At 53.2% G+C, this 20,755-nt stretch overlaps 8 protein-coding genes across 8 annotated transcripts; 5 read left to right on the top strand and 3 right to left on the bottom strand.

Annotated features, from left to right (window-relative positions):
- Positions 1-550: 550 nt before the first annotated feature.
- Positions 551-1,791, top strand: J7T55_015699 (uncharacterized protein; the record flags this gene model as incomplete). The annotated part of the gene is made up of 2 exons (XM_053139956.1): positions 551-812; positions 872-1,791. 2 exons carry the CDS (start codon positions 551-553, stop codon positions 1,789-1,791), a joined length of 1,182 nt encoding a protein of 393 aa, XP_052997417.1.
- A 3,310-nt stretch (positions 1,792-5,101) lies between these two features.
- J7T55_015698 (cytidylyltransferase family protein) lies at positions 5,102-6,160 on the bottom strand (the record flags this gene model as incomplete). Its single annotated transcript, XM_053139953.1, has 1 exon — positions 5,102-6,160. One exon carries the CDS (start codon positions 6,158-6,160, stop codon positions 5,102-5,104), a length of 1,059 nt encoding a protein of 352 aa, XP_052997416.1.
- A 1,939-nt stretch (positions 6,161-8,099) lies between these two features.
- J7T55_015697 (naphase-promoting complex subunit 10) lies at positions 8,100-9,027 on the bottom strand (the record flags this gene model as incomplete). The annotated part of the gene is made up of 2 exons (XM_053139952.1): positions 8,100-8,643; positions 8,744-9,027. The coding sequence occupies 2 exons, from the start codon at positions 9,025-9,027 to the stop codon at positions 8,100-8,102; spliced, it is 828 nt and encodes a 275-aa protein (XP_052997415.1).
- Positions 9,028-9,903: 876 nt separating this feature from the next.
- J7T55_015696 (dna repair protein rad32) lies at positions 9,904-12,415 on the top strand (the record flags this gene model as incomplete). Its single annotated transcript, XM_053139951.1, has 3 exons — positions 9,904-10,140; positions 10,207-11,308; positions 11,370-12,415. The coding sequence occupies 3 exons, from the start codon at positions 9,904-9,906 to the stop codon at positions 12,413-12,415; spliced, it is 2,385 nt and encodes a 794-aa protein (XP_052997414.1).
- A 619-nt stretch (positions 12,416-13,034) lies between these two features.
- J7T55_015695 (transcription initiation factor tfiid subunit 10) lies at positions 13,035-13,797 on the top strand (the record flags this gene model as incomplete). Its single annotated transcript, XM_053139950.1, has 2 exons — positions 13,035-13,211; positions 13,357-13,797. 2 exons carry the CDS (start codon positions 13,035-13,037, stop codon positions 13,795-13,797), a joined length of 618 nt encoding a protein of 205 aa, XP_052997413.1.
- A 618-nt stretch (positions 13,798-14,415) lies between these two features.
- J7T55_015694 (37S ribosomal protein S19) lies at positions 14,416-14,943 on the bottom strand (the record flags this gene model as incomplete). Its single annotated transcript, XM_053139949.1, has 4 exons — positions 14,416-14,449; positions 14,531-14,710; positions 14,815-14,830; positions 14,901-14,943. 4 exons carry the CDS (start codon positions 14,941-14,943, stop codon positions 14,416-14,418), a joined length of 273 nt encoding a protein of 90 aa, XP_052997412.1.
- A 1,665-nt stretch (positions 14,944-16,608) lies between these two features.
- On the top strand, positions 16,609-17,664 carry J7T55_015693 (uncharacterized protein; the record flags this gene model as incomplete). The annotated part of the gene is made up of 1 exon (XM_053139948.1): positions 16,609-17,664. The coding sequence occupies one exon, from the start codon at positions 16,609-16,611 to the stop codon at positions 17,662-17,664; it is 1,056 nt and encodes a 351-aa protein (XP_052997411.1).
- Positions 17,665-18,422: 758 nt separating this feature from the next.
- Positions 18,423-19,732, top strand: J7T55_015692 (endoglucanase 3 precursor; the record flags this gene model as incomplete). The annotated part of the gene is made up of 5 exons (XM_053139947.1): positions 18,423-18,626; positions 18,704-18,750; positions 18,820-18,886; positions 18,954-19,253; positions 19,337-19,732. The coding sequence occupies 5 exons, from the start codon at positions 18,423-18,425 to the stop codon at positions 19,730-19,732; spliced, it is 1,014 nt and encodes a 337-aa protein (XP_052997410.1).
- Positions 19,733-20,755: the final 1,023 nt, after the last annotated feature.

The raw sequence follows: 20,755 nt of genomic DNA, 5'->3' as shown, positions 1-20,755 counted from the left end.
AGTCAGAGCGTTACATTCATAAATGAAATACGAGGTCACATCTACGTTGCCAAAAGCGTTAGTCTGGTTCAATAATTCTTCCGTCGGCTATACCAATGCTGTCGCCCTATCTTGCGTCGCCCTTGCAGATTGCCCCTCACTGTCTACCCAGGCACAACCCATGTATCGCAACGTTACAAATGAAGCAGGGGACACTGCAAGACGCGTCGAGTCCATCTGAGCATCGTGATAACAGTGAACTCTTGAAATGCTCAGTGCTTTCAATTACCCTTCTTGACGGGCACACCACGCTAAATTAATAGATCAGAATAAGTCGCATAAAAATGAAGCCTGAACATATATGGCTAAAAGCCCACGACTATCTCAGATGCAGCTGACAAATGAGGGACAGCTGACAAATAAATAAGCTGACGTGAACATAATACTCACCAAAGCGATTGCACACTCGCTCAGCATTTAAATGGGGTTTGGTGAAGCATGGCTTGCCCTTGGCAGATTGGGAGGTGACTATCTCCATACTGGGTGTCTTAATCGACAACAGCTAGAAACCATGCAAAATTTCAGCTTGATCAGACGAGGGACTGGCAATGCGGTCCTTGAGCCCACGAAGATACCAACACTCCGAGACGACTACGTGCTCGTGAAGACAGTAGCGGTAGCATTGAACCCGACTGACTGGACCACGCTAGACGCGGTTGGGGATGACGGAACGATTGTCGGCTGCGATTACGCTGGCATAGTTGAAGACGTAGGTCGAGATGCTGCCCAGCACTTTCGCAAGGGTGACCGCATCGCTGGATTCGGCCATGGAGGTATCGTCTACGCAGCGCAGAGAGAAATGGACCGCGGTCAAGTACTAAAATATGCACAGGCAACGACGCAAATCCGGAGAACGGGGTATTTGCACGCTACATTGCCGTCAAAGCTGGTCTTCAGATACATATCCCCGATGATGTCTCTTTCGAAGCCGCGTCCACAGTAGGCGTCGGCGTCGGATCAGCCGGGTACGGCCTCTATCACGTACTAAATCTCCAGCTGCCTGATGCAGAGTCTAATTCACATGGAGAGTCAATACTCATCTATGGGGGAAGTACGGCCACTGGAGCAGTTGCGATACAGTTTGCGAAGCTGCAAGTCCACCGGAAAAAGTACTATTGGATTCGTATCTCTGCTAAAATTCATAGGTCCGGCTACAATGTGGTCACAACATGCTCTCCCCGCAATTTCGACTACGTGAAGAAGCTGGGCGCTGACATTGTCTTCGATTATGTATGCAACTTTGTGTCTTCTCCATTCTTGATTGTCGAACGGGTGATGAATGGTCTAACATTTACCAAGCGAGCACCTGATGTGGGAAAAAGTATTTTCGAAGCAACTAGGGGATCCCTCACGAAAGTTTTCGACACCGTCAATACCTCAGATTCAGCAGAAATCTGCGCAGCGGCATTCGGGCCTGATGGGGGGAAATATTGCAACCTGCTTGGCGTCGAATGTCCTCGCTCTGATGTTGAGTCCGTGTTCTTCCTCGGATATGACATGTCGGGCGAAGCGTACATATTCGAAGGGGATTCATACCCAGCAAAGCCGGACGCCTTTGAGTTCGGTCGCACGTGGTACAGTATAGCTGAAAAGCTTTGGGCGAGTGGTAAATGGCAAAACCACCGCCAGAACGTGGGGGAAAAGGGGCTTCTGGGCGTGTTGGACGGTATGCAACTGATGCGTCAGGGGCTTGTCAGTGGGGAGAAACTTGTATACCGTGTTGAGGAGACGGAATGGCCAAACCCTGCCTAGGCTTCTCCTCAGAGTTTTGCAAATGTGCGCGAGAGCATTGAAAACCAGAGCGGTGGCAATCAGCAAAGCTTCCTCACTAACAAATCTATCTCGCGAAGTTGGTATACTTAATGCGCCGTCAATGTCGTACCTTGTTTATCTAATCGAGATTTTAAATTGTCGATATTCTAGAAAAGGCTCATAGGTCAGCCTTCTCACCAATTTATCACCATACTGATCGCTATGCTGATATTCTCTTGTGCGGCTAGAGAGCTCACGCTGGTCGCAACCACAGTATTTTTGGAATAGACCAGCAAAACAAACGGGAGTGGTGTAGGATAACCTGCCAATGATAACCTGCCAAGAAATAACCTCCCATGGGATAACCTCTCATGATATAACCTCCCATGGGATAACCTCTCATGATATAACCTCTCTTGGGATAACCTCTCTTGGGATAACCTTCCATGGGATAACCTTCCTTAGGATAACCTTCTATGGGATAACCTTCTATGGGATAGCCTTCTTTGGGACAACCTCTCTTAGGACGTTATTCCTTGGGATAACCCTCCTTAGAATAGCCTCGCTTGAGATAATCTTCATTGGGATAATCTTCCATGGGATAGCCTTGGGATAACCTTCTTTGGGATAACCTTCCTTGGGATAACCTCTTGTGTAGTATTTCCCTCTTGGATGACCTTCTACATGGAAAAGCGAGTAAGCCACAGTGAGCTGTTAGATACCTTCCAGACAAATGAGGAACTAAGTCACAGGGGGGTCCGTAATGACGTGTTGCAATTTTTGATAGTGTGGCGGTGTTGTCCCAATGATGTAGGTGAAGATAGAAAGCTGGAAGATGCCATTTCGCTCAGGGAATTGCCCTCGAGACGGAAATAGCGCATGCTAAAATCGCTGAAACCGAGCCGTTGTGTTCTTTGTAGCAAAATGTTATTATATCATTCCCAGATTAAGAAAGACATTCTTGACATCTTAATCACAACCTTGTCCTGAGTAGAGAATTCACTCGTGCGTATCACATGCGATTCTCACCGGCTAGGTCAGAAAGGAGATACAACGCCACAATATGATAGCCCAGAGGCAAGAATGTTGAGACTATATTGCAAGACTGCAAGTGAGTATCTACTGGGAAACGGAGTGGCCCGTAAAGCTGTCCGCCTGTCATGCATGCCCTCGAAGGATGAAATGGCCGAGAGGACTAACTGGGTAGAAGCACAAACACGGTCTATAATTGGCAACGCTGGAAGAGACAAGGTTGCTCTCCAGCAACAAGACGGCGTATTAGTCATCTTGTAGTAAACTGAGACAGGCAAGCAGGTAGTCAGAAAAGCCCACCGCCGTCCAGGATCACATCGCACGTGTCACCAGCTGTGAACAAAGCCATCCTGCCGGTTCTGGCTGCTTGCTATGCCAAGAAGCAGCCTCTCGACAGGGCAAGCAGGGCAAGGGTGTCCATCCTATGGTCATGAGTAGCAAAACAAAGCCCAGGTAATCCCAATTGTCCTGGGTCAACAGGGCAAAAGAAGAAACACGACACTTTTGATCTGGCCCGGGCTTGAACCGGGGACCTTTAGTGCTCACATCAACAACTCAAGACGAGCTCTTTTTAATGTTAGACTAACGTGATGAACCAACTACACCACCGGACCGAGTTATCGTGTTTAATGATCGATGTCGGCGAACGGGAACGGGGGGCTCATATCGTCAATTCTGCTCGTCCGGGGGCAAAAGTTTGCATGGGGAGGGTGGACCAATGAGCTCGGGCCATGAGACCCATAAAACAGTAACCTGGCCAATGGGGTGAAATGGATACCTTGCCTAGGGGGACAGCAGAAGTGGGCCTTCAGGACATGAACACTGACTTGAGTGTACATTGATCTCGAACAGTACACACCCGGCAAGTCACGACGGTGTGCTGTGGAGACATCGGATCCTTTCACCACCACATGTGCAGTGAATCAAGATGCCAGCTCTGAGGAACAGTCCAGACTGGATAGGCCAAGTCTATCGTTGGCTCGTTGAGTGGCTGGCAGTCTGGCGGTGGGGGCCCTGAACATCGGCTATGGACCGAGCAGTGAGTGAGAGAGGCTAAGAACACTGGCTATTTGGCCAAGCAGCCATGGTGACTCGTGGTTTCGGGCCGACGCCGAGGAAAGAGGGTCGAAAATAAGCATCAGAGCGAATAAAAGCATCACATCATGTCGGAATGAAATTTCTGTGGCAGAAACTGCGCTGCTCGGGGTCTAGGCTGGCCGGTCCTGGTGAGAAATTTGCAGACTTGTTCTTGGAGGTGGAGCGCTGGCGTCAAACTTTGCAGCGGACACAAGAAAACGGCAGAATTGAGCAGAAAGCAAAAGCGGTCTATCACTCTAGGCCCAGAAAGGAAGGCGGCCAAGCCGTCTGCAGCACAGGCAGAACTGCGCACTGACCACCCCTCAATCAATATATAAACTCTCACTCCCTCCCTCCCTTTTCCTCGTTTTCTCTCTTTTCTTGGTATGTCGACAATACTCTAGAGAATCATTTCTATAGGTTTTGTCCCATCTTCTATGTTTCCCAACATAGCTACAGATCCCACCCAGGTTGATGACTGCAAATCCTCGGCATGCCCTAGAGTGAATACACCAATTTTTACTCCCGACCTGCCTGCAAAGGTGGCGGCTGCTCTGCAGCTGTATAGGGAGTGGTGATGATCTCTACCCCGATCTTCCTCGAGGTCTTGCCTTCGGGCGCTCGGGCGGGGTGGCTGCCGATGGACGTCTGACTGGCGGTTTCATTTCTTTTTTTCATTGCTTCCGCGGGCTTGCCTGCGATGCGAAGAAGAAAAGCGTGCTTTGTGAAAATTTCGCGTGGTGCCTGCATGTCCCGCGCGACGCCCTGTTGGCTTAGCTCCGCCCTCGCCTCATACTAGGTCTTGTCAAGTGTTCGGTCGGCTGCTGCTTGTTGGCTCCAGGCAATCTTTAGAATGCTTCACGCGTCGCCGATATTACTGCGAACTCACCACGCACACCTCCAGCATTCCATGTCGACCGACGGCCTAAGTGGCCATGCTGGACCCGTCACGCGTAGGGTGCGCAGTGCTTCTTTATGTAGTCCGACACGCGTCACAGATGTCCACATCTACATTCTACGAGCCCGCGCATCCTCCAAATTGCTTTGCCTGAGCTGAACGATGCCTGGCGCCGTAGCTCGTCCAGCGCAGACGCAAGCTGACATTCACAGGCCGTAGCACGTCTTGCGCTGGGGCGACAACATGACTACCTATCACCACCGCCGCTCTGCCCGTCGGTGGACTTGCTGCACGACGACTACATCACCATGCGACCTCTCCTTTCTCGATCAAACTCGCAACACCACCCGGCACCAGCTCCCTCAGCCGGTCCCAATCCTTCGACTTGACCGCTTCCCTGGCCAGTGTGCTGCTCACAGCTGCCTTCTCTGGGCCTTCTCCCGACGTCCCCTCGACCAACTCGACCCGCCGCGCCCACTCCCTCCTGCCCCCGACATCCTCCAGCTCGCTGCCGTGCATTATACTTTCCACGTAATCTAGCTGGTCTTCCCGCCCGCCCCATTCATCGTCCGTCCGCATCGTGATGCGGAGTTGGGCCCGCGCAAAGAACGGGTCCAGCGCGATCTGCATAGGCGTCTTGCCGGGTTTGGGGAGGTCGACAGCCGCTTCGGGTACCGGGGACTTGTAGTATTTCGGATTGAAGATGCGGATCAGGGTGTCGTAGCCTGCGAGGAAGATCTGGTCCGTGTGAGGCTCGCCTTCGTTGCTGTCTGTCTCGGACGCGGGGAAGTGGTACTCGGGCGATGTAGCGATCGCGGCGGATTTGTCGTGAAAGTAGGGAAGAGTTGTCAGACCAATGTCGACAGGAAGCGTTGCCGCCTCCTCTCCTGCATGTGAATCCTCCTCCTGTCTCACCGTTTCTCTTGCTAGTGTGCGCCATGCCCGCTGCACGTCTCCCGCAAACTCTCCCATCATCAACAAGCGCTCCTCAAAGGTCGCAGGCTTGGGCGCTTTGTCGGCGTTGTTGACTGCCAGCAACAGCAGCAGCCGCACATCATCTGGGAGGCCCCGCCTCTGCCCGCTTGATCCGCCTTTCAGGGTGGCCGCGATGCTCTGCTGCGTCCGTAGATCCTGTAGAGCAGACGTCGCCATCTGCATGTGTGCTAGTGTTGGAGGGTTGAAGCTCGAGTCGAGCACGATCAGCGTCCGGCATCTTCGAGCCGCTGCTGCACCGCTGCTGCTGGTAGTTGACGCGTTTTGTTGGATGAGTTGGAATGGCCGCCCGGAAGACTGGAAGCTCCTGAGGGCGTTCTGGAGTCGTGGAAGGGTCATGGCGGCGTCACCTGCAGCTTCAGAAGCCATGACGCTTCGTGTTATTCGGCGAGAGCCTTCCTGTCTGACACTGGTCCTCGTGGGAGGGCAGGATGGTTTGTCAAGGATGAGGGGCTACATTGCATCATAATATGCACCGGGAGCTGTGTGCGGGCTTAAGCTCCACGACTGCCGGGGCCGGTCAGCACGGTTCGGGCCCGGGATCCGGGACCAGCAACGGGTACAGGAACATGGACAGATCATGGTCACCTACACAGTAAGTAGTAATCAAAATAGTCAAATCAGGTTTACGTCGTCCACTGGCCACAATCAACCTGGCCTCTGTTTTAGCTCACTCGGTACTCAGTCGTCCCGTGCCGACGTGATTAAAGTGTTCCTCGTTTTGAAGAGCCTTCACATTCCATGCTGGGAAACAACGATTTAAGCGATCAGACCCGGAATTCCCTGCAGGTTTTAATTGATTCATCATTTTAGAGGTGGTTGTCGAACAATCATGTTGATTCATGACACAATCTCTCCACAAGACTTGCTCTCCTCGCTGTTCAATGCTGCCGTGACAATGAAATTTGACTGCCTAATGGTCCAACTTCAATAAATAAGTAGTAGCACTGTATGAAGACATTAAAACCAAATTCTTTGAGCCTCGCTAGACTGTTTCCTAGGAGGAATCTGGCTTGTGGCGGATGAAACCCTCTCCATACAGTGTTGTACCACTCACTCGTGGATGGTCCAGTCTGCCCTGGCATAAGTACGTTTCTCACTCAATGCCTTTTCTCAAGCCGACTATAGTGCGAGAGGAAAGATGCGATTATCCAATGAAGGTTATTAGGACCTATGACAAACTCAAACCTCGCCCATCAAAGGTCGGGTCTTCGTAAGCTTCTGTGGAGTGGGTTATATGCTGCAATGAGACGGGCGTTCACCGGTATGAGTAAATCGACGACTATGGAACGGACAACATGAGCAAAAATAAAATCTAGGATAGAGCTGCTGCAATAAGAATGGTGCAGAAGTTTATGCAAATAGGATCAAACCCAATCGAAATCAGTGATGATGGCAAGTCGAGAAATGTAGTTATCAGTCTGATTGTGAGTGAGGCCTTTCCTCGAGCCTGATTTTATTTGCGCCCGAATTACCGGTCGCTCGAGCTCTCATTCTTGGAAAGACCTAGATAATTTAGACTGTAAGTCGACACAAGTCAAGGCATAGCTGGACGGACGGCCGATGCACTCCAATCATCAATTCAGACAATAGTGTTGAATCACGGTATCAGCGACCGTTTAAACACCCCCCTTTTTTTATATAAAGAAAGCCGTGCCATATCTTAATTACCTGCCAGAGGGAGCCGGCAGACACCGAAGTAGAAGTCTTACACAGGAGCCACCTGGCCAATGCCAATAATGATTCCGCCCCATCAGGCGGCTGGTAAAACGAGAAACCACGGCAGATGTACCTATTCTTACTAGAAAGGTGTATATTATGTAGTTTCACTGGCTCAGTATTTCCGGACTGTGTTAATTCTTTGCGTCGTTGACTAAGAATGTTGGAATCTTACTTCACAGGGTGATCATACAGACCAATGTGGTCCTGAATTTGTTCTATACACCACATAGGTATATACATGTATGTAGGGTGTTGAACAGCTTTATCCATCTAGCATCAGCTCTCTGTAAGTGCGAAGCCTAGTCAAACATTCATACACAGGAATAATGAGCCAAGACTTCCCGTATGTCCCACTTGATAAGGCTTCATGATTGAGTAACCGAACCGATTCTAAAGGGCATTACTTCACCAAAAAGCTCGACGAGGCCCTCTGGATGTCATCTTGCTTAACGATTTTCAAATATGTGTCCTCCTCGAGTCCCACAGACTACGAACTACCAATATAGTCATGCTTGCACTGTTATTGAAACCCGGCAGAGAATGTGCATACAGTGAGTCCCATCCCTCCCTCGGCTCTGGAAACACATCACCGAAGAACCGGATCTTCCATGAAATCCAGCGTCGACGCAATCCCGCTTGGATCACCCGGCTCGAAGCTCCTGCCAATCTCTCTGAGCCTCAGATGTTCCAGCAGCTCCTGCTCTGCCTCATCGCCTGCTTTGTTCTCATCGACCTTGAACACCTTCTCGTCCTCCTTGGCCGGGATGCCGGTGGCGCCTGCCGCCCTCAGCTGGTCGTCAAAGCCATAGACCTTGACGGCGCGGATGTGCGTGTCCTTGCCGTTCTGGTGGTTCTCCATGACCTGCACCTGGAGGACGAAGCAGCATAGGGAGTTGGAGTCGTCGCCGCCGCCGCATCCGGTGATGCTGACCTCCTGCCAACCGGACGGGTTGGAGAGGGTTGAGGTGGCAAATTGGATGAGGTTGTGCTCCGATGTGCCGGCGTACCAGAGGATCTTGGTGGGCGTATAAGATTCGTCCTGGGTGAAGTCGACGAAAAAGCGGAGGGCGCGAATCTCGACTTGGCGGGTGAACTTCATGGTCATGAGATGAGGCTGCACGCCGTCAGATCTGGGGAAAAAATGTCAGCAAGAGGCTCGAGCAGGGCAAGGCGATGGTTTGAGGTGTGGAGAGTGAGCCTGGACCCGATGATGAGAGGAACGTAACGTACTGCCAGTACTGGCCGAGGTCATCGTCCAGGAGCTCCTTGACGCCGTTCCCGGGCTTGAAGGTGCTGACGCGGCAGCGAGCAAGATTGTTGATCTCCTTGAGGCCCAGTGCTATGGGGTCAAAATGGAGGCCGGCGCCAGCGTCGTCAACATCGTGCTCGTCCAGTTCCTCCTCGCCGCCGTCGGCCTCATAATCGCCCAGCTCTAGGGCATCCTGGTCCATGTCCTCGTCCAGATCGACGTCAGGGTCTGCCTCGAAGGCAGTTGGGTCACCAAACTCTTCCATGTGTGGAACGTGGCTTGCTCTGAGCTCGCACTAAGATGGTGGTCCGTTGATGTTGACAGGGGAGGAGTGCACGTCAACTGTAGAGGGTGGGCTCAAGATGAACGCGCAGTCGTCCCAGTCAACTGGAAAGCCCGTATCTTGAGGAACTCGTGTATTTGTGAGAGGTTTTGCGCTTGAAAACCCAGGTTATGAGAGAACATCAACGGGCCTTCCAAAGCTATGAGTGTATGTGCGAGTGAGTGAGTATGCCAGGGCAGACCAGCGCGACGGGAAGGGCATCTCTTTTCTCGCCGTTGCGAGCCCTGGAGGAGCCACAATCAGCACTTCGTGTTATTACAGCATTGCAGACGGGTTCAGTGCTGGTCTTGTCTCATTTTTACACAGAAGTAACACGTTGATGTTTTCGTTCCCTCTCACTCACTTTGAGGCGTATCCACCAGCGTACCTAGATGCACGCCTGGGGCATGTCTTCTTGGTGTCTCTCTCAGGACGCGACGAGGTAACTCCTTTGGCTTAGCCCAAGCGAAGCTTTGTCAGCACTGTAAAACCAACTACCAACAGCGGGCCTGGGTGCCTGCTACTGCCTGAGCAACTGGCCATGTGAGTTCGTGTTGGACCCCGAGCTTGCAGGGTCTCTGCAGCTCCACCGACGCGCCTGCCTGGACCCCTCACCACCTCCCACCGCGTTTAGCCACTTTAGCAGAGGATGTATGCTTCGGTCATGCCTACCTACCTCGCAATTTACCACATCACCATAATCGCCAACCGCCTCGCCTTTACTTTGGGCCGGTGATGCAGCTTAGACACTTCTTTAGACTCTTCTCGTGACTCTCGCGACCGCACATGCACTGAAACAACCTCCCAACCACCGGCACAATGCCCGCCGACGCCCCAGGTTCGTTCTCCCTCGACACTCTCACGATCACGACGGGCAACTATGTTTTAACCTCTGCGGCTAACCCTTTCCTCTCTCCCCCCTCGCCAGTGCAGGATACCATTCGCATCCTCATAGCGACCGACAACCATGTGGGCTACGAGGAGCGCGACCCCATCCGGAAGGATGACAGCTGGAAAACCTTCGACGAGATCATGAACCTGGCCAGGGCTAAGGACGTAAGCTTCCACTCGTACCCGACTTACCTTATCTCTAGCATGCGTCTGACTTCTTGTTACCTTCAGGTCGACATGGTCCTCCTCGGCGGCGATCTCTTCCACGACAACAAGCCCTCCCGGAAGTCCATGTTCCAGGTTATGCGGTCCCTCCGCAAGAATTGCCTTGGCATGAAGCCCTGCGAGCTCGAGTTCCTTTCTGATGCACACGAGGTCTTTCAGAGTGCCTTCCCTCACGTCAATTACGAGGACCCTGACATGAACATCTCGATACCTGTCTTCTCTATCCACGGGAACCATGACGACCCTAGCGGCGACGGTCATTACTGCTCTTTGGACCTGCTGCAGGTAGCAGGCCTGGTTAATTATTTCGGACTGGTCCCCGAGGCCGACAATATCCAGGTCAAGCCGGTCCTGCTGCAGAAGGGTAGGACCAAGCTCGCCCTCTACGGCCTGAGCAACGTGAGGGATGAGCGATTGTTCCGTACATTTCGGGATCACCACGTCACCTTTTTCCGGCCGACACAGCAAGCCTCCGACTTCTTCAACCTGTTGACCGTCCATCAGAATCATCATGCACATACCGCTACATCGTACTTGCCCGAGAACGTGCTGCCCGATTGGATGAACTTTGTCGTCTGGGGCCACGAGCACGAGTGCAAGATCGACCCATACAAGAATCCCGAGACAGGCTTCCATGTGTTACAGCCTGGTTCGTCAGTGGCGACCTCTCTGATCCCCGCGGAAGCTGTGCAGAAACACGTCGCAATCCTCAGCATTACCGGTCAGGACTTTGAGTGCGAACCCATAGCGCTGAAAACCGTCCGCCCATTTGTCCAAAAAGACATTGTGCTGCAACAGATACCAGCGTTTAAGAAGCTTCAGAATATGAAGGAAAATCGCCCACAGATTACAAAGCTGCTCATCCAGCAAGTCGACGAAATGATCGAGCAGGCAAATCAGGACTGGCTTGCACTGCAGGATGTGCCAGAGGAGGAAATCCAAGACGAGGACTGGCCGCTACCTCTGATACGTCTCAAGGTGGAATACAGCGCAGCAGACGGCGGCAACTTCGACGTCGAAAACCCGCAGCGATTCTCGAACCGTTTCGTGGGCAAGGTCGCCAACATCAATGATGTCGTGTCCTTCTACCGCAAGAAAACTACCACGCGTGAGTCATTGAAGCATTTGCGCAAAGAAATGGTGTGGACATGGCTAAAGGTGAGCAACAGGACGCGGAAACGACGATCCCGGCCTGGCTGAGCGAATCATGGAAGCCATGGGGAATGACGATATTGTCAAGCCCGACGTTTTGGTCGAGGAATTCCTCGCACAGAGCTCCCTGAAAGTACTCCCCAAGAACGAGTTCATCTTGAGACTGGTAAACTTTGTTGAGAAGGGCGGTTCCCACGTCATGGATGAGTTTGTGAATGAGTCCTTGTCCAAATCGTTGAGCGCGATCGTGAAGCTCAGTGCTTCGGACCCAGAAGCCGATATCCCAACTCTTTTGGAGACGTGGAAGGAGCGTGAGGAGCAAAACTATGCCAAGAATGGCAAGACCGCAAGTGGCCCAAAAAGACGAATAAAGGAGCGACCAGAGGATTACGACTCTGACCTTGGAGATCACTGGGGTGACAACCCGGATCACTGGGAAGATGTAGCGGCGCCAGCTCCAGCAAAGAACACGGGTGGCCGGAATCGACGCACTGCTAGTGACGAAGACGTCGAGATGGACGACTTGTTCGTTTCCCAAGCGGATCAAGACGACTCGCTGGTGTCGCAGCCATCAAACCAGGCCTCAAAGCGCGGCGCCGCAGCGAAGAAAGCCCCGGCCAAGAAGGCTCCCGCAAAGAAGGCGCCGGCCGCCAAGAAAACGCCTGCAACACGTGGGCGGGCCAAAAAGAAAGCAGGGATCCTTGTGGACAGCGATGAGGATGACGAAGAGGAAGGAGCGGATCAAGGAGACGCCATGTCAGAAGACGTATTTATGGACGAGGATGAAGAGGACGATCCGCCCGCCCCGCCGCCGAAGCGAGCAGTGCGCACTACCAAAGCTGCGACGTCGAAGACGGCAACATCTCGGGCTACAAGAGCCGGGCCCGCGACGAAGACACGACAGTCAACGTTGAACTTCTCGCAGTCGCAGCGCCCCGCCACACAGCGTGTCACGCAGACTCAGAAGGCTCTTGAAGTTAGTGATGACGAGATCGACGACGATGATGACGACGATGTGTTTGAGCCGGTCGCGCCGCCAACGACGAGGAGCAGACGGCGTTAGCAGAGTGTTGGCTTACACCAAAGGAACCTCTTGATGGGGTTTTAAGTCTTTGGCACGATCTGAGAGGGTGAGGAAAATCAAGGCTAGATACATTCGTCTTGCATCTGATGGAATGAATTGGGAAACGTGCTAAGGGGGCACTATAATGTTTTGTGATTAGCATGGCGATTTGGGCTGGACTTTGCTTTGCCCCAGGATTCGGCTGGTGTCCATATAGCTACGAAATGAAGCTGATGAAATTCTGATGATCATATCTATCCTGTGCGCAAGACACTGTCTACGGCGGGCCAATGTGTAGGCTGCCTTTCCGCTAACAAAACTGTAATGCCTGTGTCGTCTCTCTACAGACCTGCACTGAATGAGAGGTGAGGTCAGGGTTCAGCAGCAAGGTTGGCTGTTGGGAGATGAGGTAGGCTTTCCTTGGTGTTTGGTTTTGGGGGGGAGGGGGGTTGTGCTCGATACGTTAATCTTGACCCCCAGGCATCATTACGTCAGCAAGCTGCTTGGAGGAGCTCCCAGCCTGCCTGGTGCCGCTATCACAAGCAATCCAAGACATCTCGACCCATCCCGTGCAACAACGTAGCTTCTCACCGTCGCTACATCTACCGCCATCGCGAAGATGTCGTCGCAACCACCTCAGGAACCCGCCGAGCAGGCCAACCCTTCTCAACCTGCTCAACAAGCCGCCGAGGAGGAGACGGGCGGGTACGCGCCTTTGGTCGACCCACGACTACCGACGCGCAAGGACACCTCGTTGAAGGAGTTCCTGGCCAAGATCGATGACTATGCCCCCATCGTATGTTTCCCATCCCGTTTCTATTCTTGTATCTCCCCTCCCCTTCCCTTCCCCCTCTAGTGTCACAGGGGCAAGTCGCCATTCCAATGGCCCTCAATGGAGCAACGATCGGTGATGCGCGACTGACACTTGGGCCCACCAACAGATCCCCGACGGCGTGACCAACTACTACATGACCAAGGCCGGCCTTCCACCGCCGCCCCAGACCGACCCGCGCCTCGCGAAACTGCTCGCCCTGGCCACCCAAAAGTTTGTCGCGGACATCGCAGCCGACGCCTACCAGTACAGCCGCATAAGGGCGAGCAACTCGGCGGCTGCCAACAACCCGATGGGCAACCTGGGTGCCGCCGCCGGCTACCCCATCCCCGGCCAGCCAGGCGCACCGGGAGCTGCTGGCGGTGCCGGAGGCGCCAAGGGAGGACAGTCTGCCGCGGCCGGTCAGGCGCTGCTGGGCATTCAGCGACCCGGATTCGGCGGTGGCGGCCAGGGCGGCAGCCAGAACCGGACCGTCCTTACCATGGAAGACCTGGGCATGGCTGTTGGGGAGTATGGTGTCAACGTCAAGAGGAGCGAGTTCTACCGATGAGCATGGTATATGCGGGGGTCGGGGTCCATTGCCCGCTCGTAGTAGTCTACGCGAGAGGGACGAGTGAGAAGGAAGATGCGCAGGCTACCATAACTTTTGCGCCAGCCACCAGGGTGCGGCGCTGTCATTTGAAAGGCGTTCACGGATGGAAGGGGTGACGGCGTTTTCGGGAAGCAAGACTGCATTTTCATACACGAGACCTCGGGTATTGAGCCATGGTTCATGGAGGGGTTTTGAGCCGGATAAAGCCCAGTAGGAACTACTTGGCGTAATATATTGGCCATCGCCTCCATTGCCGCTACAACAGATGCCATGCCGCATCCTTCTGCGGCCTCCCTGAGCGTGGCAATGCTGCAAGGGCCGTGCAATTCAGTGCCCTGAAACAGCCATCTGCCCCGCCGCCTCGTTCTTTCCCATGTGATCACGACCGAATTCGTCCGGTAAGCGTGCTAGCCCTCGAGTTTTGTACAGCTTCAAGTCCGTAGAACCAGGCACGCAAGCTGGCGGAATTCTGACATTGACCATCCGTGTCTAGAGGTCATGTCGGCCAAATATCTCTGCGCTCTCCCTCCTCCATCAGAACCTATACACTGGTGCATCGTTTTAAGACTGTCCTCCTTATCGCTTGTCGTAGATGAACGGCTTCCGCGTCCTGCCAAAACAAGTCAGCCATCAGTAGTTCTTGATCTCTCCTGATCCATGGGGGCCGTGTATGCAGCACCAGGGAACATACGGCGAGAACTCTCCCAGCTTATGGCCAACCATATCCTCCGTGATCGTCACCGGGTTGTACACCTTGCCGTTATACACCTCAAAATTCATGCCCACGAAGCTGGGGAGGATGGTGGCGGAGCGGGCCTGGGTGCGGATGGGAGGGGTGTATTTGCCAGGCTGGGGCTTCACAAGGGGCAGACTATTATTCTCGTGTCAGCAATCCAAGTATAGACCTTGCACATCGTCGGTCTGGAATCGTGGCGAGCCATTGGAGGCGGAGGTTGAGAGGGTATTGGAACGTACGGGACGATATGTGGCCCTGAGAGATGCCGCGTTAGCTTCTGGTGGCACGCATCCGAGCAGGAAATATCGATCCGGTGGCGGCTTACCTTTCCATATCGACCGCTTCAATAATGCCCTCGTGGGCTGCATCTTGGGCTGTGCTGGCTGCCGGATGTAATTGGCCTCAAGTGGACGAGGAGGTTAATTCGACGTTGACTTGGCTGCACTTGAGCCGCGGGAACTTTTTGGTAGACTATCGTTTGATTCGTATAAAGCACGGGCCAGGCATCACGGGGTCTTGACGCATAGATTTTCTGCAGCTCTATTTCATACAGCCTTTGACCCGGGGGTCTGCGCAACTAAATATCGCCTGCTTTCTCTGGTTGCCAGCCTTGAGAATTGACTGCGAAGACAACAAGAGTATCTGACAGCTATATTCGCTCCCCCCGCAAGCACCGGGCGACGGCACCGTCAGAAAGAGCCACCCAGGTCATACTGGATCATGCTTCAAGGCACTCGCATTGATTACAGAGTCCAGTCCTCGCGCCACCCCACGCCGCACTCCTCCGAGGCACAGCCGTCCTGTTTATTCATCATGCCGAATGCCGGCTAGACTGACTTCGATATCCTCTTGTCGTGCATCCTTCGTATGCTTTTTCGGTGTGCTGTTACTAGCTCTGACGCCCTGCACGCGGGGTGTCATTCGGCTCGATAGATTACCCCCTCCACGTGAAGTGGTATTGGACTGTTTCTACACCTATCGCCGATCTCGTGAAGCGCCAAAGCGGATGCCGTGGGGGTGGTTGTGTAAGGACATCCCACACGGCCCCAGCGCAAAACACCTGAGGAATACCGAGACAGGTCTGTGAATATCAGGCGCCACCAGACATGATATCTCTCGTCGTCCCTCGTCCCTCGTCCCTTACGTTGATATCTGGGCATCTTTTTGGGTTGAGACACCCGGACTGCACTCTACGCAAGACTTCCTGTAGTCCGAAGTCGATCCCACGGTATTTGAGCCGCAACATGGTAGCGTCCGCTCCAGTTCCCCGCCCCACCTGCGCGTTGATGTGCCTTCGAGTCAGCTACAGATGACCCTGGTCAGGTGACAACCAATAGCTACTGTCAACATCTACCGATATCCCAAAAGGATTATGCTAGGCGCAATACTGTCACACGTGCTGCAGGTTCTCGCAAATCTGGTTTCGCTCGGATGATTTTATCAACTGATGCGTGGGGTGTGGAGTGGCCGGACGGGGCTTGGTGCATGATTCCTTTGAAAGATATCCCAGACTATATATGCGAACCCTTAGTCGTGGACTCTTCGATGAGCCTATCAACCTCGCATGTAAGGGAGACTTGGGGCACAGCCAAGGGCCAAAATCGATGCAACAGATCAGCCAGGGGTTTCATTCAACATGCATGCAGATACGCTTCTCCAAACACATCGCCACCTGCAGCCCAGCACCAATTAGGCAACACGTCACGCAACGTCATTGTCAGCATTGCGCACCCCCAGATCCATCGTGGCATTGCCGCTTGTTGCGCTCCCAATGTCCGCAGGCATCACTCAATAGGCCTGTTGGTATTCCCTACCCGACATGCCTTGATATCTAGATATAGCCCGCAATCTGCCCTCGACATCAAGCTCACTGCTGTCATCAACGGGCCAATTCGACTCCGAATTCGGTATACAAATCATTCAACTCTAGGGTTTTATGAGGCTTCTAGGCTTCACTCCCATGCGCTTCGGGTCGTCTAATGCTGGAAATATCCTTACGAGATCACCCAGATCACAAGATAGGCACAGTCGTCATGCAAGACCTTCATTCCATCATCACCAGTGCGTTCTTGAGGCAGATGTGCCTCGCGAGAGTCCCCTGGCCGTCGACACACCACATATCTGGGAAGGAGTTGGTGACAGAATTCTTCAGCGATGACTATCGCTTTCTCACTGCCGCAAAGGCAGCCTGGCCTGTTCTCAAGGCCATCACCCAAGCCTACGGGCCGAACACTATTCCAGATATGACTTATTTCTTGCCCTCACCAGAAGTTCACGAATTTCCTGAACAGGCGTTTGGAATGCACGTCCTCCTTGACCAAGCACCGAGGGTATTGTTCAAAGGCATCGATGGCCGGTGGACGAGCTGGTTCGATAAGATAGCGGGGAAGCTCTACAAGTATTACTATGGTCTGCCAGAGCACCAGAGACCGTGGACCCGTGGCGCCTGGACAGGCGCGACATTTGAGTATTGGGCCTGTGTTGCCATCGAATTCAACTCTACTATGGCGCACCACGAGAGTACAGCGGACCAGCAACTTTCGGCAACTAACACGGAGCAGTTGCGCTGTGCTGTTGAAAACTTTTCGGGCCACCGCGATCCGGTGAGAGACGGCTCATCGCCACCACTGGACGAGTACTCGATGGTAGATATCGTTAGCCATGTTGACCTTGGTCGGGACTGGGCATTCCACGAAGCTTCTTTCTTCTTCTTTAGTGTCGATGACGCCCACAAACCCATCATTGATCGGTTTGGACGGTATCCATATCGCAACGCCATCGAGGGGAGAGATAGTACGCTTGATGAAGTCGAGTGGATCCAGAAGACGGCTCACTTCGCCGAGGCGTCGCCGGAGGTTGCGAAGCGTGTTAAACAGGACATGGCAGCTAGGAGGTGGACACCGCTGGGCGAGGGCGAAGGCGAGGGCGAGGTCGAGGAGAGACCGCAAAGAGATGCAGCTGGAAACCTCGCGCCCGATGCAAGTTTAAACATCGCCATACGGATAGAACCTGCAAAGAAGCACGTAAAGCAGGACGAATTCCAACGCTTGTCGGGATGGTCCAGGTATGGCATGTCTTGCGCTAAATAGGGGATTGCTTGAGATCAGCCTGATGGCACCGTAACTGAGCAACAAATCATGTGTAACCTTTTTTTTAAAAATTCTCGGCCTTTGGGAGCCCATTTTCGAGCATGCTCATCTGCCGCCGGTAATGAACATAAGTACAAGATCAGGGGGTTGTGGAGTTCTGTACTAGACCCGGCCGTATGCGGCTCCTCGGCAGCATTGCCCCCTAGCCCAACGACCATGTGGGCCGACGCTCTCAGTGCCGTAGCCCCTTTCGCGCCCGCCGATTTATCGAGACGTGTTGTTACTTGCCCAAACCTGACGGTAGGCATGCCTCCGTCCCGGTGATTCGCCGAGCCATCTTAAGCTCAGCCCAAGTTCCCTGTCTTTATGATCAGCAATATTCTGGAAAAATGCCACCATACTACCATGAGACAAGCATCATTTCGACCCCGGATGCCCAGGCCTCGGTACCAATGCCAAAACCGACTAGCCCCGGCTTTCACGATGCTTCAACATCATAAGCATTGCGGGGCCGCCTCATTTGCGCCTCGTTCAAGCACGGGACACTATGCTCCTAGGGCGCTTGTTTGAGCTTGAATGATCGTACTTGGGGACAAAGCCGCATCCCTTCACCACGGAGTGATGGCCTCCGCCGCATCACTCGCCGGCCAGGCCTTGATGGATATAAAGGGCCAGGTTGGCCATCTCTCCACCTGAAGGCCGCCTTGGTTTTGCCCTGCACCCCAGATCCCGAAAGAACACTGTCGATCCAAAACGAGATGCGGTTTCTCCAAGTCCTCCTGGGCGCAATCGCCATCGGCTCGGCCGTCGCTGCACCGACCAGCGGCGACGCACCGGTTGAAAAGCGCAAGAGCAAGTTCTTGTTCTCAGGCGTCAACGAGTCTGGGGCTGAGTTCGGCTCGGGCAACCTGCCTGGCCAGCTCAACAAGGACTATACATGGCCTGTCCACTCGACCATTGATGTGAGAAAAGGAGCTCTAATGCAGTCCAGAATGACGATGGAGAAAGATATTGTGCTGACCGAGCATCCATCTGGCAGACTTTGACCGCCAAGGGCTTCAACATTTTTCGAGTGCCAATTCTCATGTGCGTGATCGAACTCTTATATTGACAGTCTAGCAACACCCAGGAAGTGGTTACTGACAATCTCGACAGGGAGCGGATTATTCCAAGCAAATTGACGGGTAGCATCAACGAGACATACTACAGCGGCTTGAACGATGTCAGTGGTCCCCAGAACCTATGAAAGTTGACTCGGGGCTAACCTGGAACTTACCTTTGACTCACAGATCGTCAGTTATATCACAAGCAAGGGCGCATACGCCATTATCGATTCGCAGAACTTCGGTCGCTATTACGGAAACGTAATCACTGATACAAGCGGTTTTGGAACGTACTGGAAGACCATTGCTGCCCGATTCGCGAGCAACAGCAAAGTTATCTTCGATACAAATAACGAGTACCACGACATGGACAACACCTTGGTCGCAAACCTTAACCAAGCTGCCATCAACGGCATTCGTGCAGCTGGGGCCACGAGTCAATATATTTTTGTGGAGGGCAATTCCTACACTGGTGCTTGGACCTGGGTATGTCTTCTACTCTCAGCTGCTTATTACTGTCCACAATAAGTGCTGCTATCTTTAGATGCCATCATCTGACATATCAGCAGGTCTCCTCCGGGACTGGAGCAGCTCTTGCCTCCCTCACCGATCCATCCAACAAGATAATCTACGAAATGCACCAGTACCTCGACAGCGATGGCTCCGGCACAAACGCAAACTGCGTATCTTCAACTATCGGGAGTGAGCGCATTCAAGCGGCAACCCAATGGCTGAAGCAAAACGGCAAGAAGGGAATTCTCGGCGAGACTGCTGGGGGTGCCAACAGCCAGTGCATTCAAGCCCTGACAGGGATGTTGCAGTACATGGAGGACAACACCGATGTTTGGCAGGGCTGGCTGTGGTGGGGAGGTGGCCCTTGGTGGGGTTCCTACATGTTCTCCATGGAACCGCCAAGTGGTACTGCGTATACGGGGGTTCTGCCGAGTATTTCGCAGTTTATTTAGCAACTTCGTTGATGGCAAGTGTGGCCAGCACTGCTCGATTCTTACAGAAAGTGTGGGGTCGTGGTCTTGGTTCACAGCCTAGGTGTAAATAGTAAATGAATGCTAAAATTGAAACCTGAGCGTACATGCTCGAAGGATTGAACAAGATGCCGTTGGATTTCCAGATAGCCATTGGCAGTATATTCGGCCACACGACGAGGCTTTTTTTTTCTCAAAGTAGTCATTGTATTTCACCGGGAATACGACGGGCTACCACGAGTAAGTGGTCTGCCCACGGGAGATTGTTGGTCTTGTGTTTTTTTACTCCCTGCTGGAGTACTTATGGAGCAGCTAAGTAAGTCGTTGATGGGACTATCCCACATTCCGGTGCTTCGTCGACTCGCCGTCAGGCCCTGCTTGATTATATTCACAGCGACTTCCTAGGTCGGCCATTGTTTGCTTGTTCGGCGTGGCCCACAAATGATTGTCGGCCTGACTCGCAGGGGTCACAAATGTCGGGGGATCGTCACGGGAGAAGATCTTGGGTTGGGACAAGCTCTGACTGGTGCATTCCTGCTATTTTCACTACCAGCTTGACCACGGTACTCTGGCATCGCGGCCCGTTCGGCATCTTGGACGGAGCTTCCCTCTTCTTGCGGCGTGTGCCGAGAGGATGTCGTTTCTCAATATCCATCCAAGCGGATCAAACGTGCGCCTGGACTTATCTTTAAGATTACAGGGGGTTGTCGGACGAGTCAAATTCGTCGTCTCCTGCTAAAGCACCTTAAGATTAAAGTGCATCGCGTGGACTCGGTGGGTCCAGGCCGCAGACTCACCGTTGGGTATGTAAGTCATCGTCGAGGCACCGGAGTCTCACCAGCGCCAAGCCACTTGTCGCAAGCTGGCAGCAGCATCTCGTCATTTAGAGTGTGGCTCATCATGTAGCTATTTTCCCCGGTAATCTCTCGCCTTGTGTGCGGGCCGTGAAGTCGGAACAGGCAGGTCTCAATGCATCGGAATAGTTACCGAAGTGAGCCTCTGATC

This window comes from Diaporthe amygdali (assembly GCF_026229845.1).
Source record: "Diaporthe amygdali strain CAA958 chromosome Unknown NODE_5_length_1802954_cov_64_987939, whole genome shotgun sequence".
Taxonomy (NCBI): Eukaryota; Fungi; Ascomycota; class Sordariomycetes; order Diaporthales; family Diaporthaceae; genus Diaporthe; species Diaporthe amygdali.
Note: the sequence above shows the minus strand (reverse complement) of the source record. Positions and strands in the feature narration are given on the sequence as shown.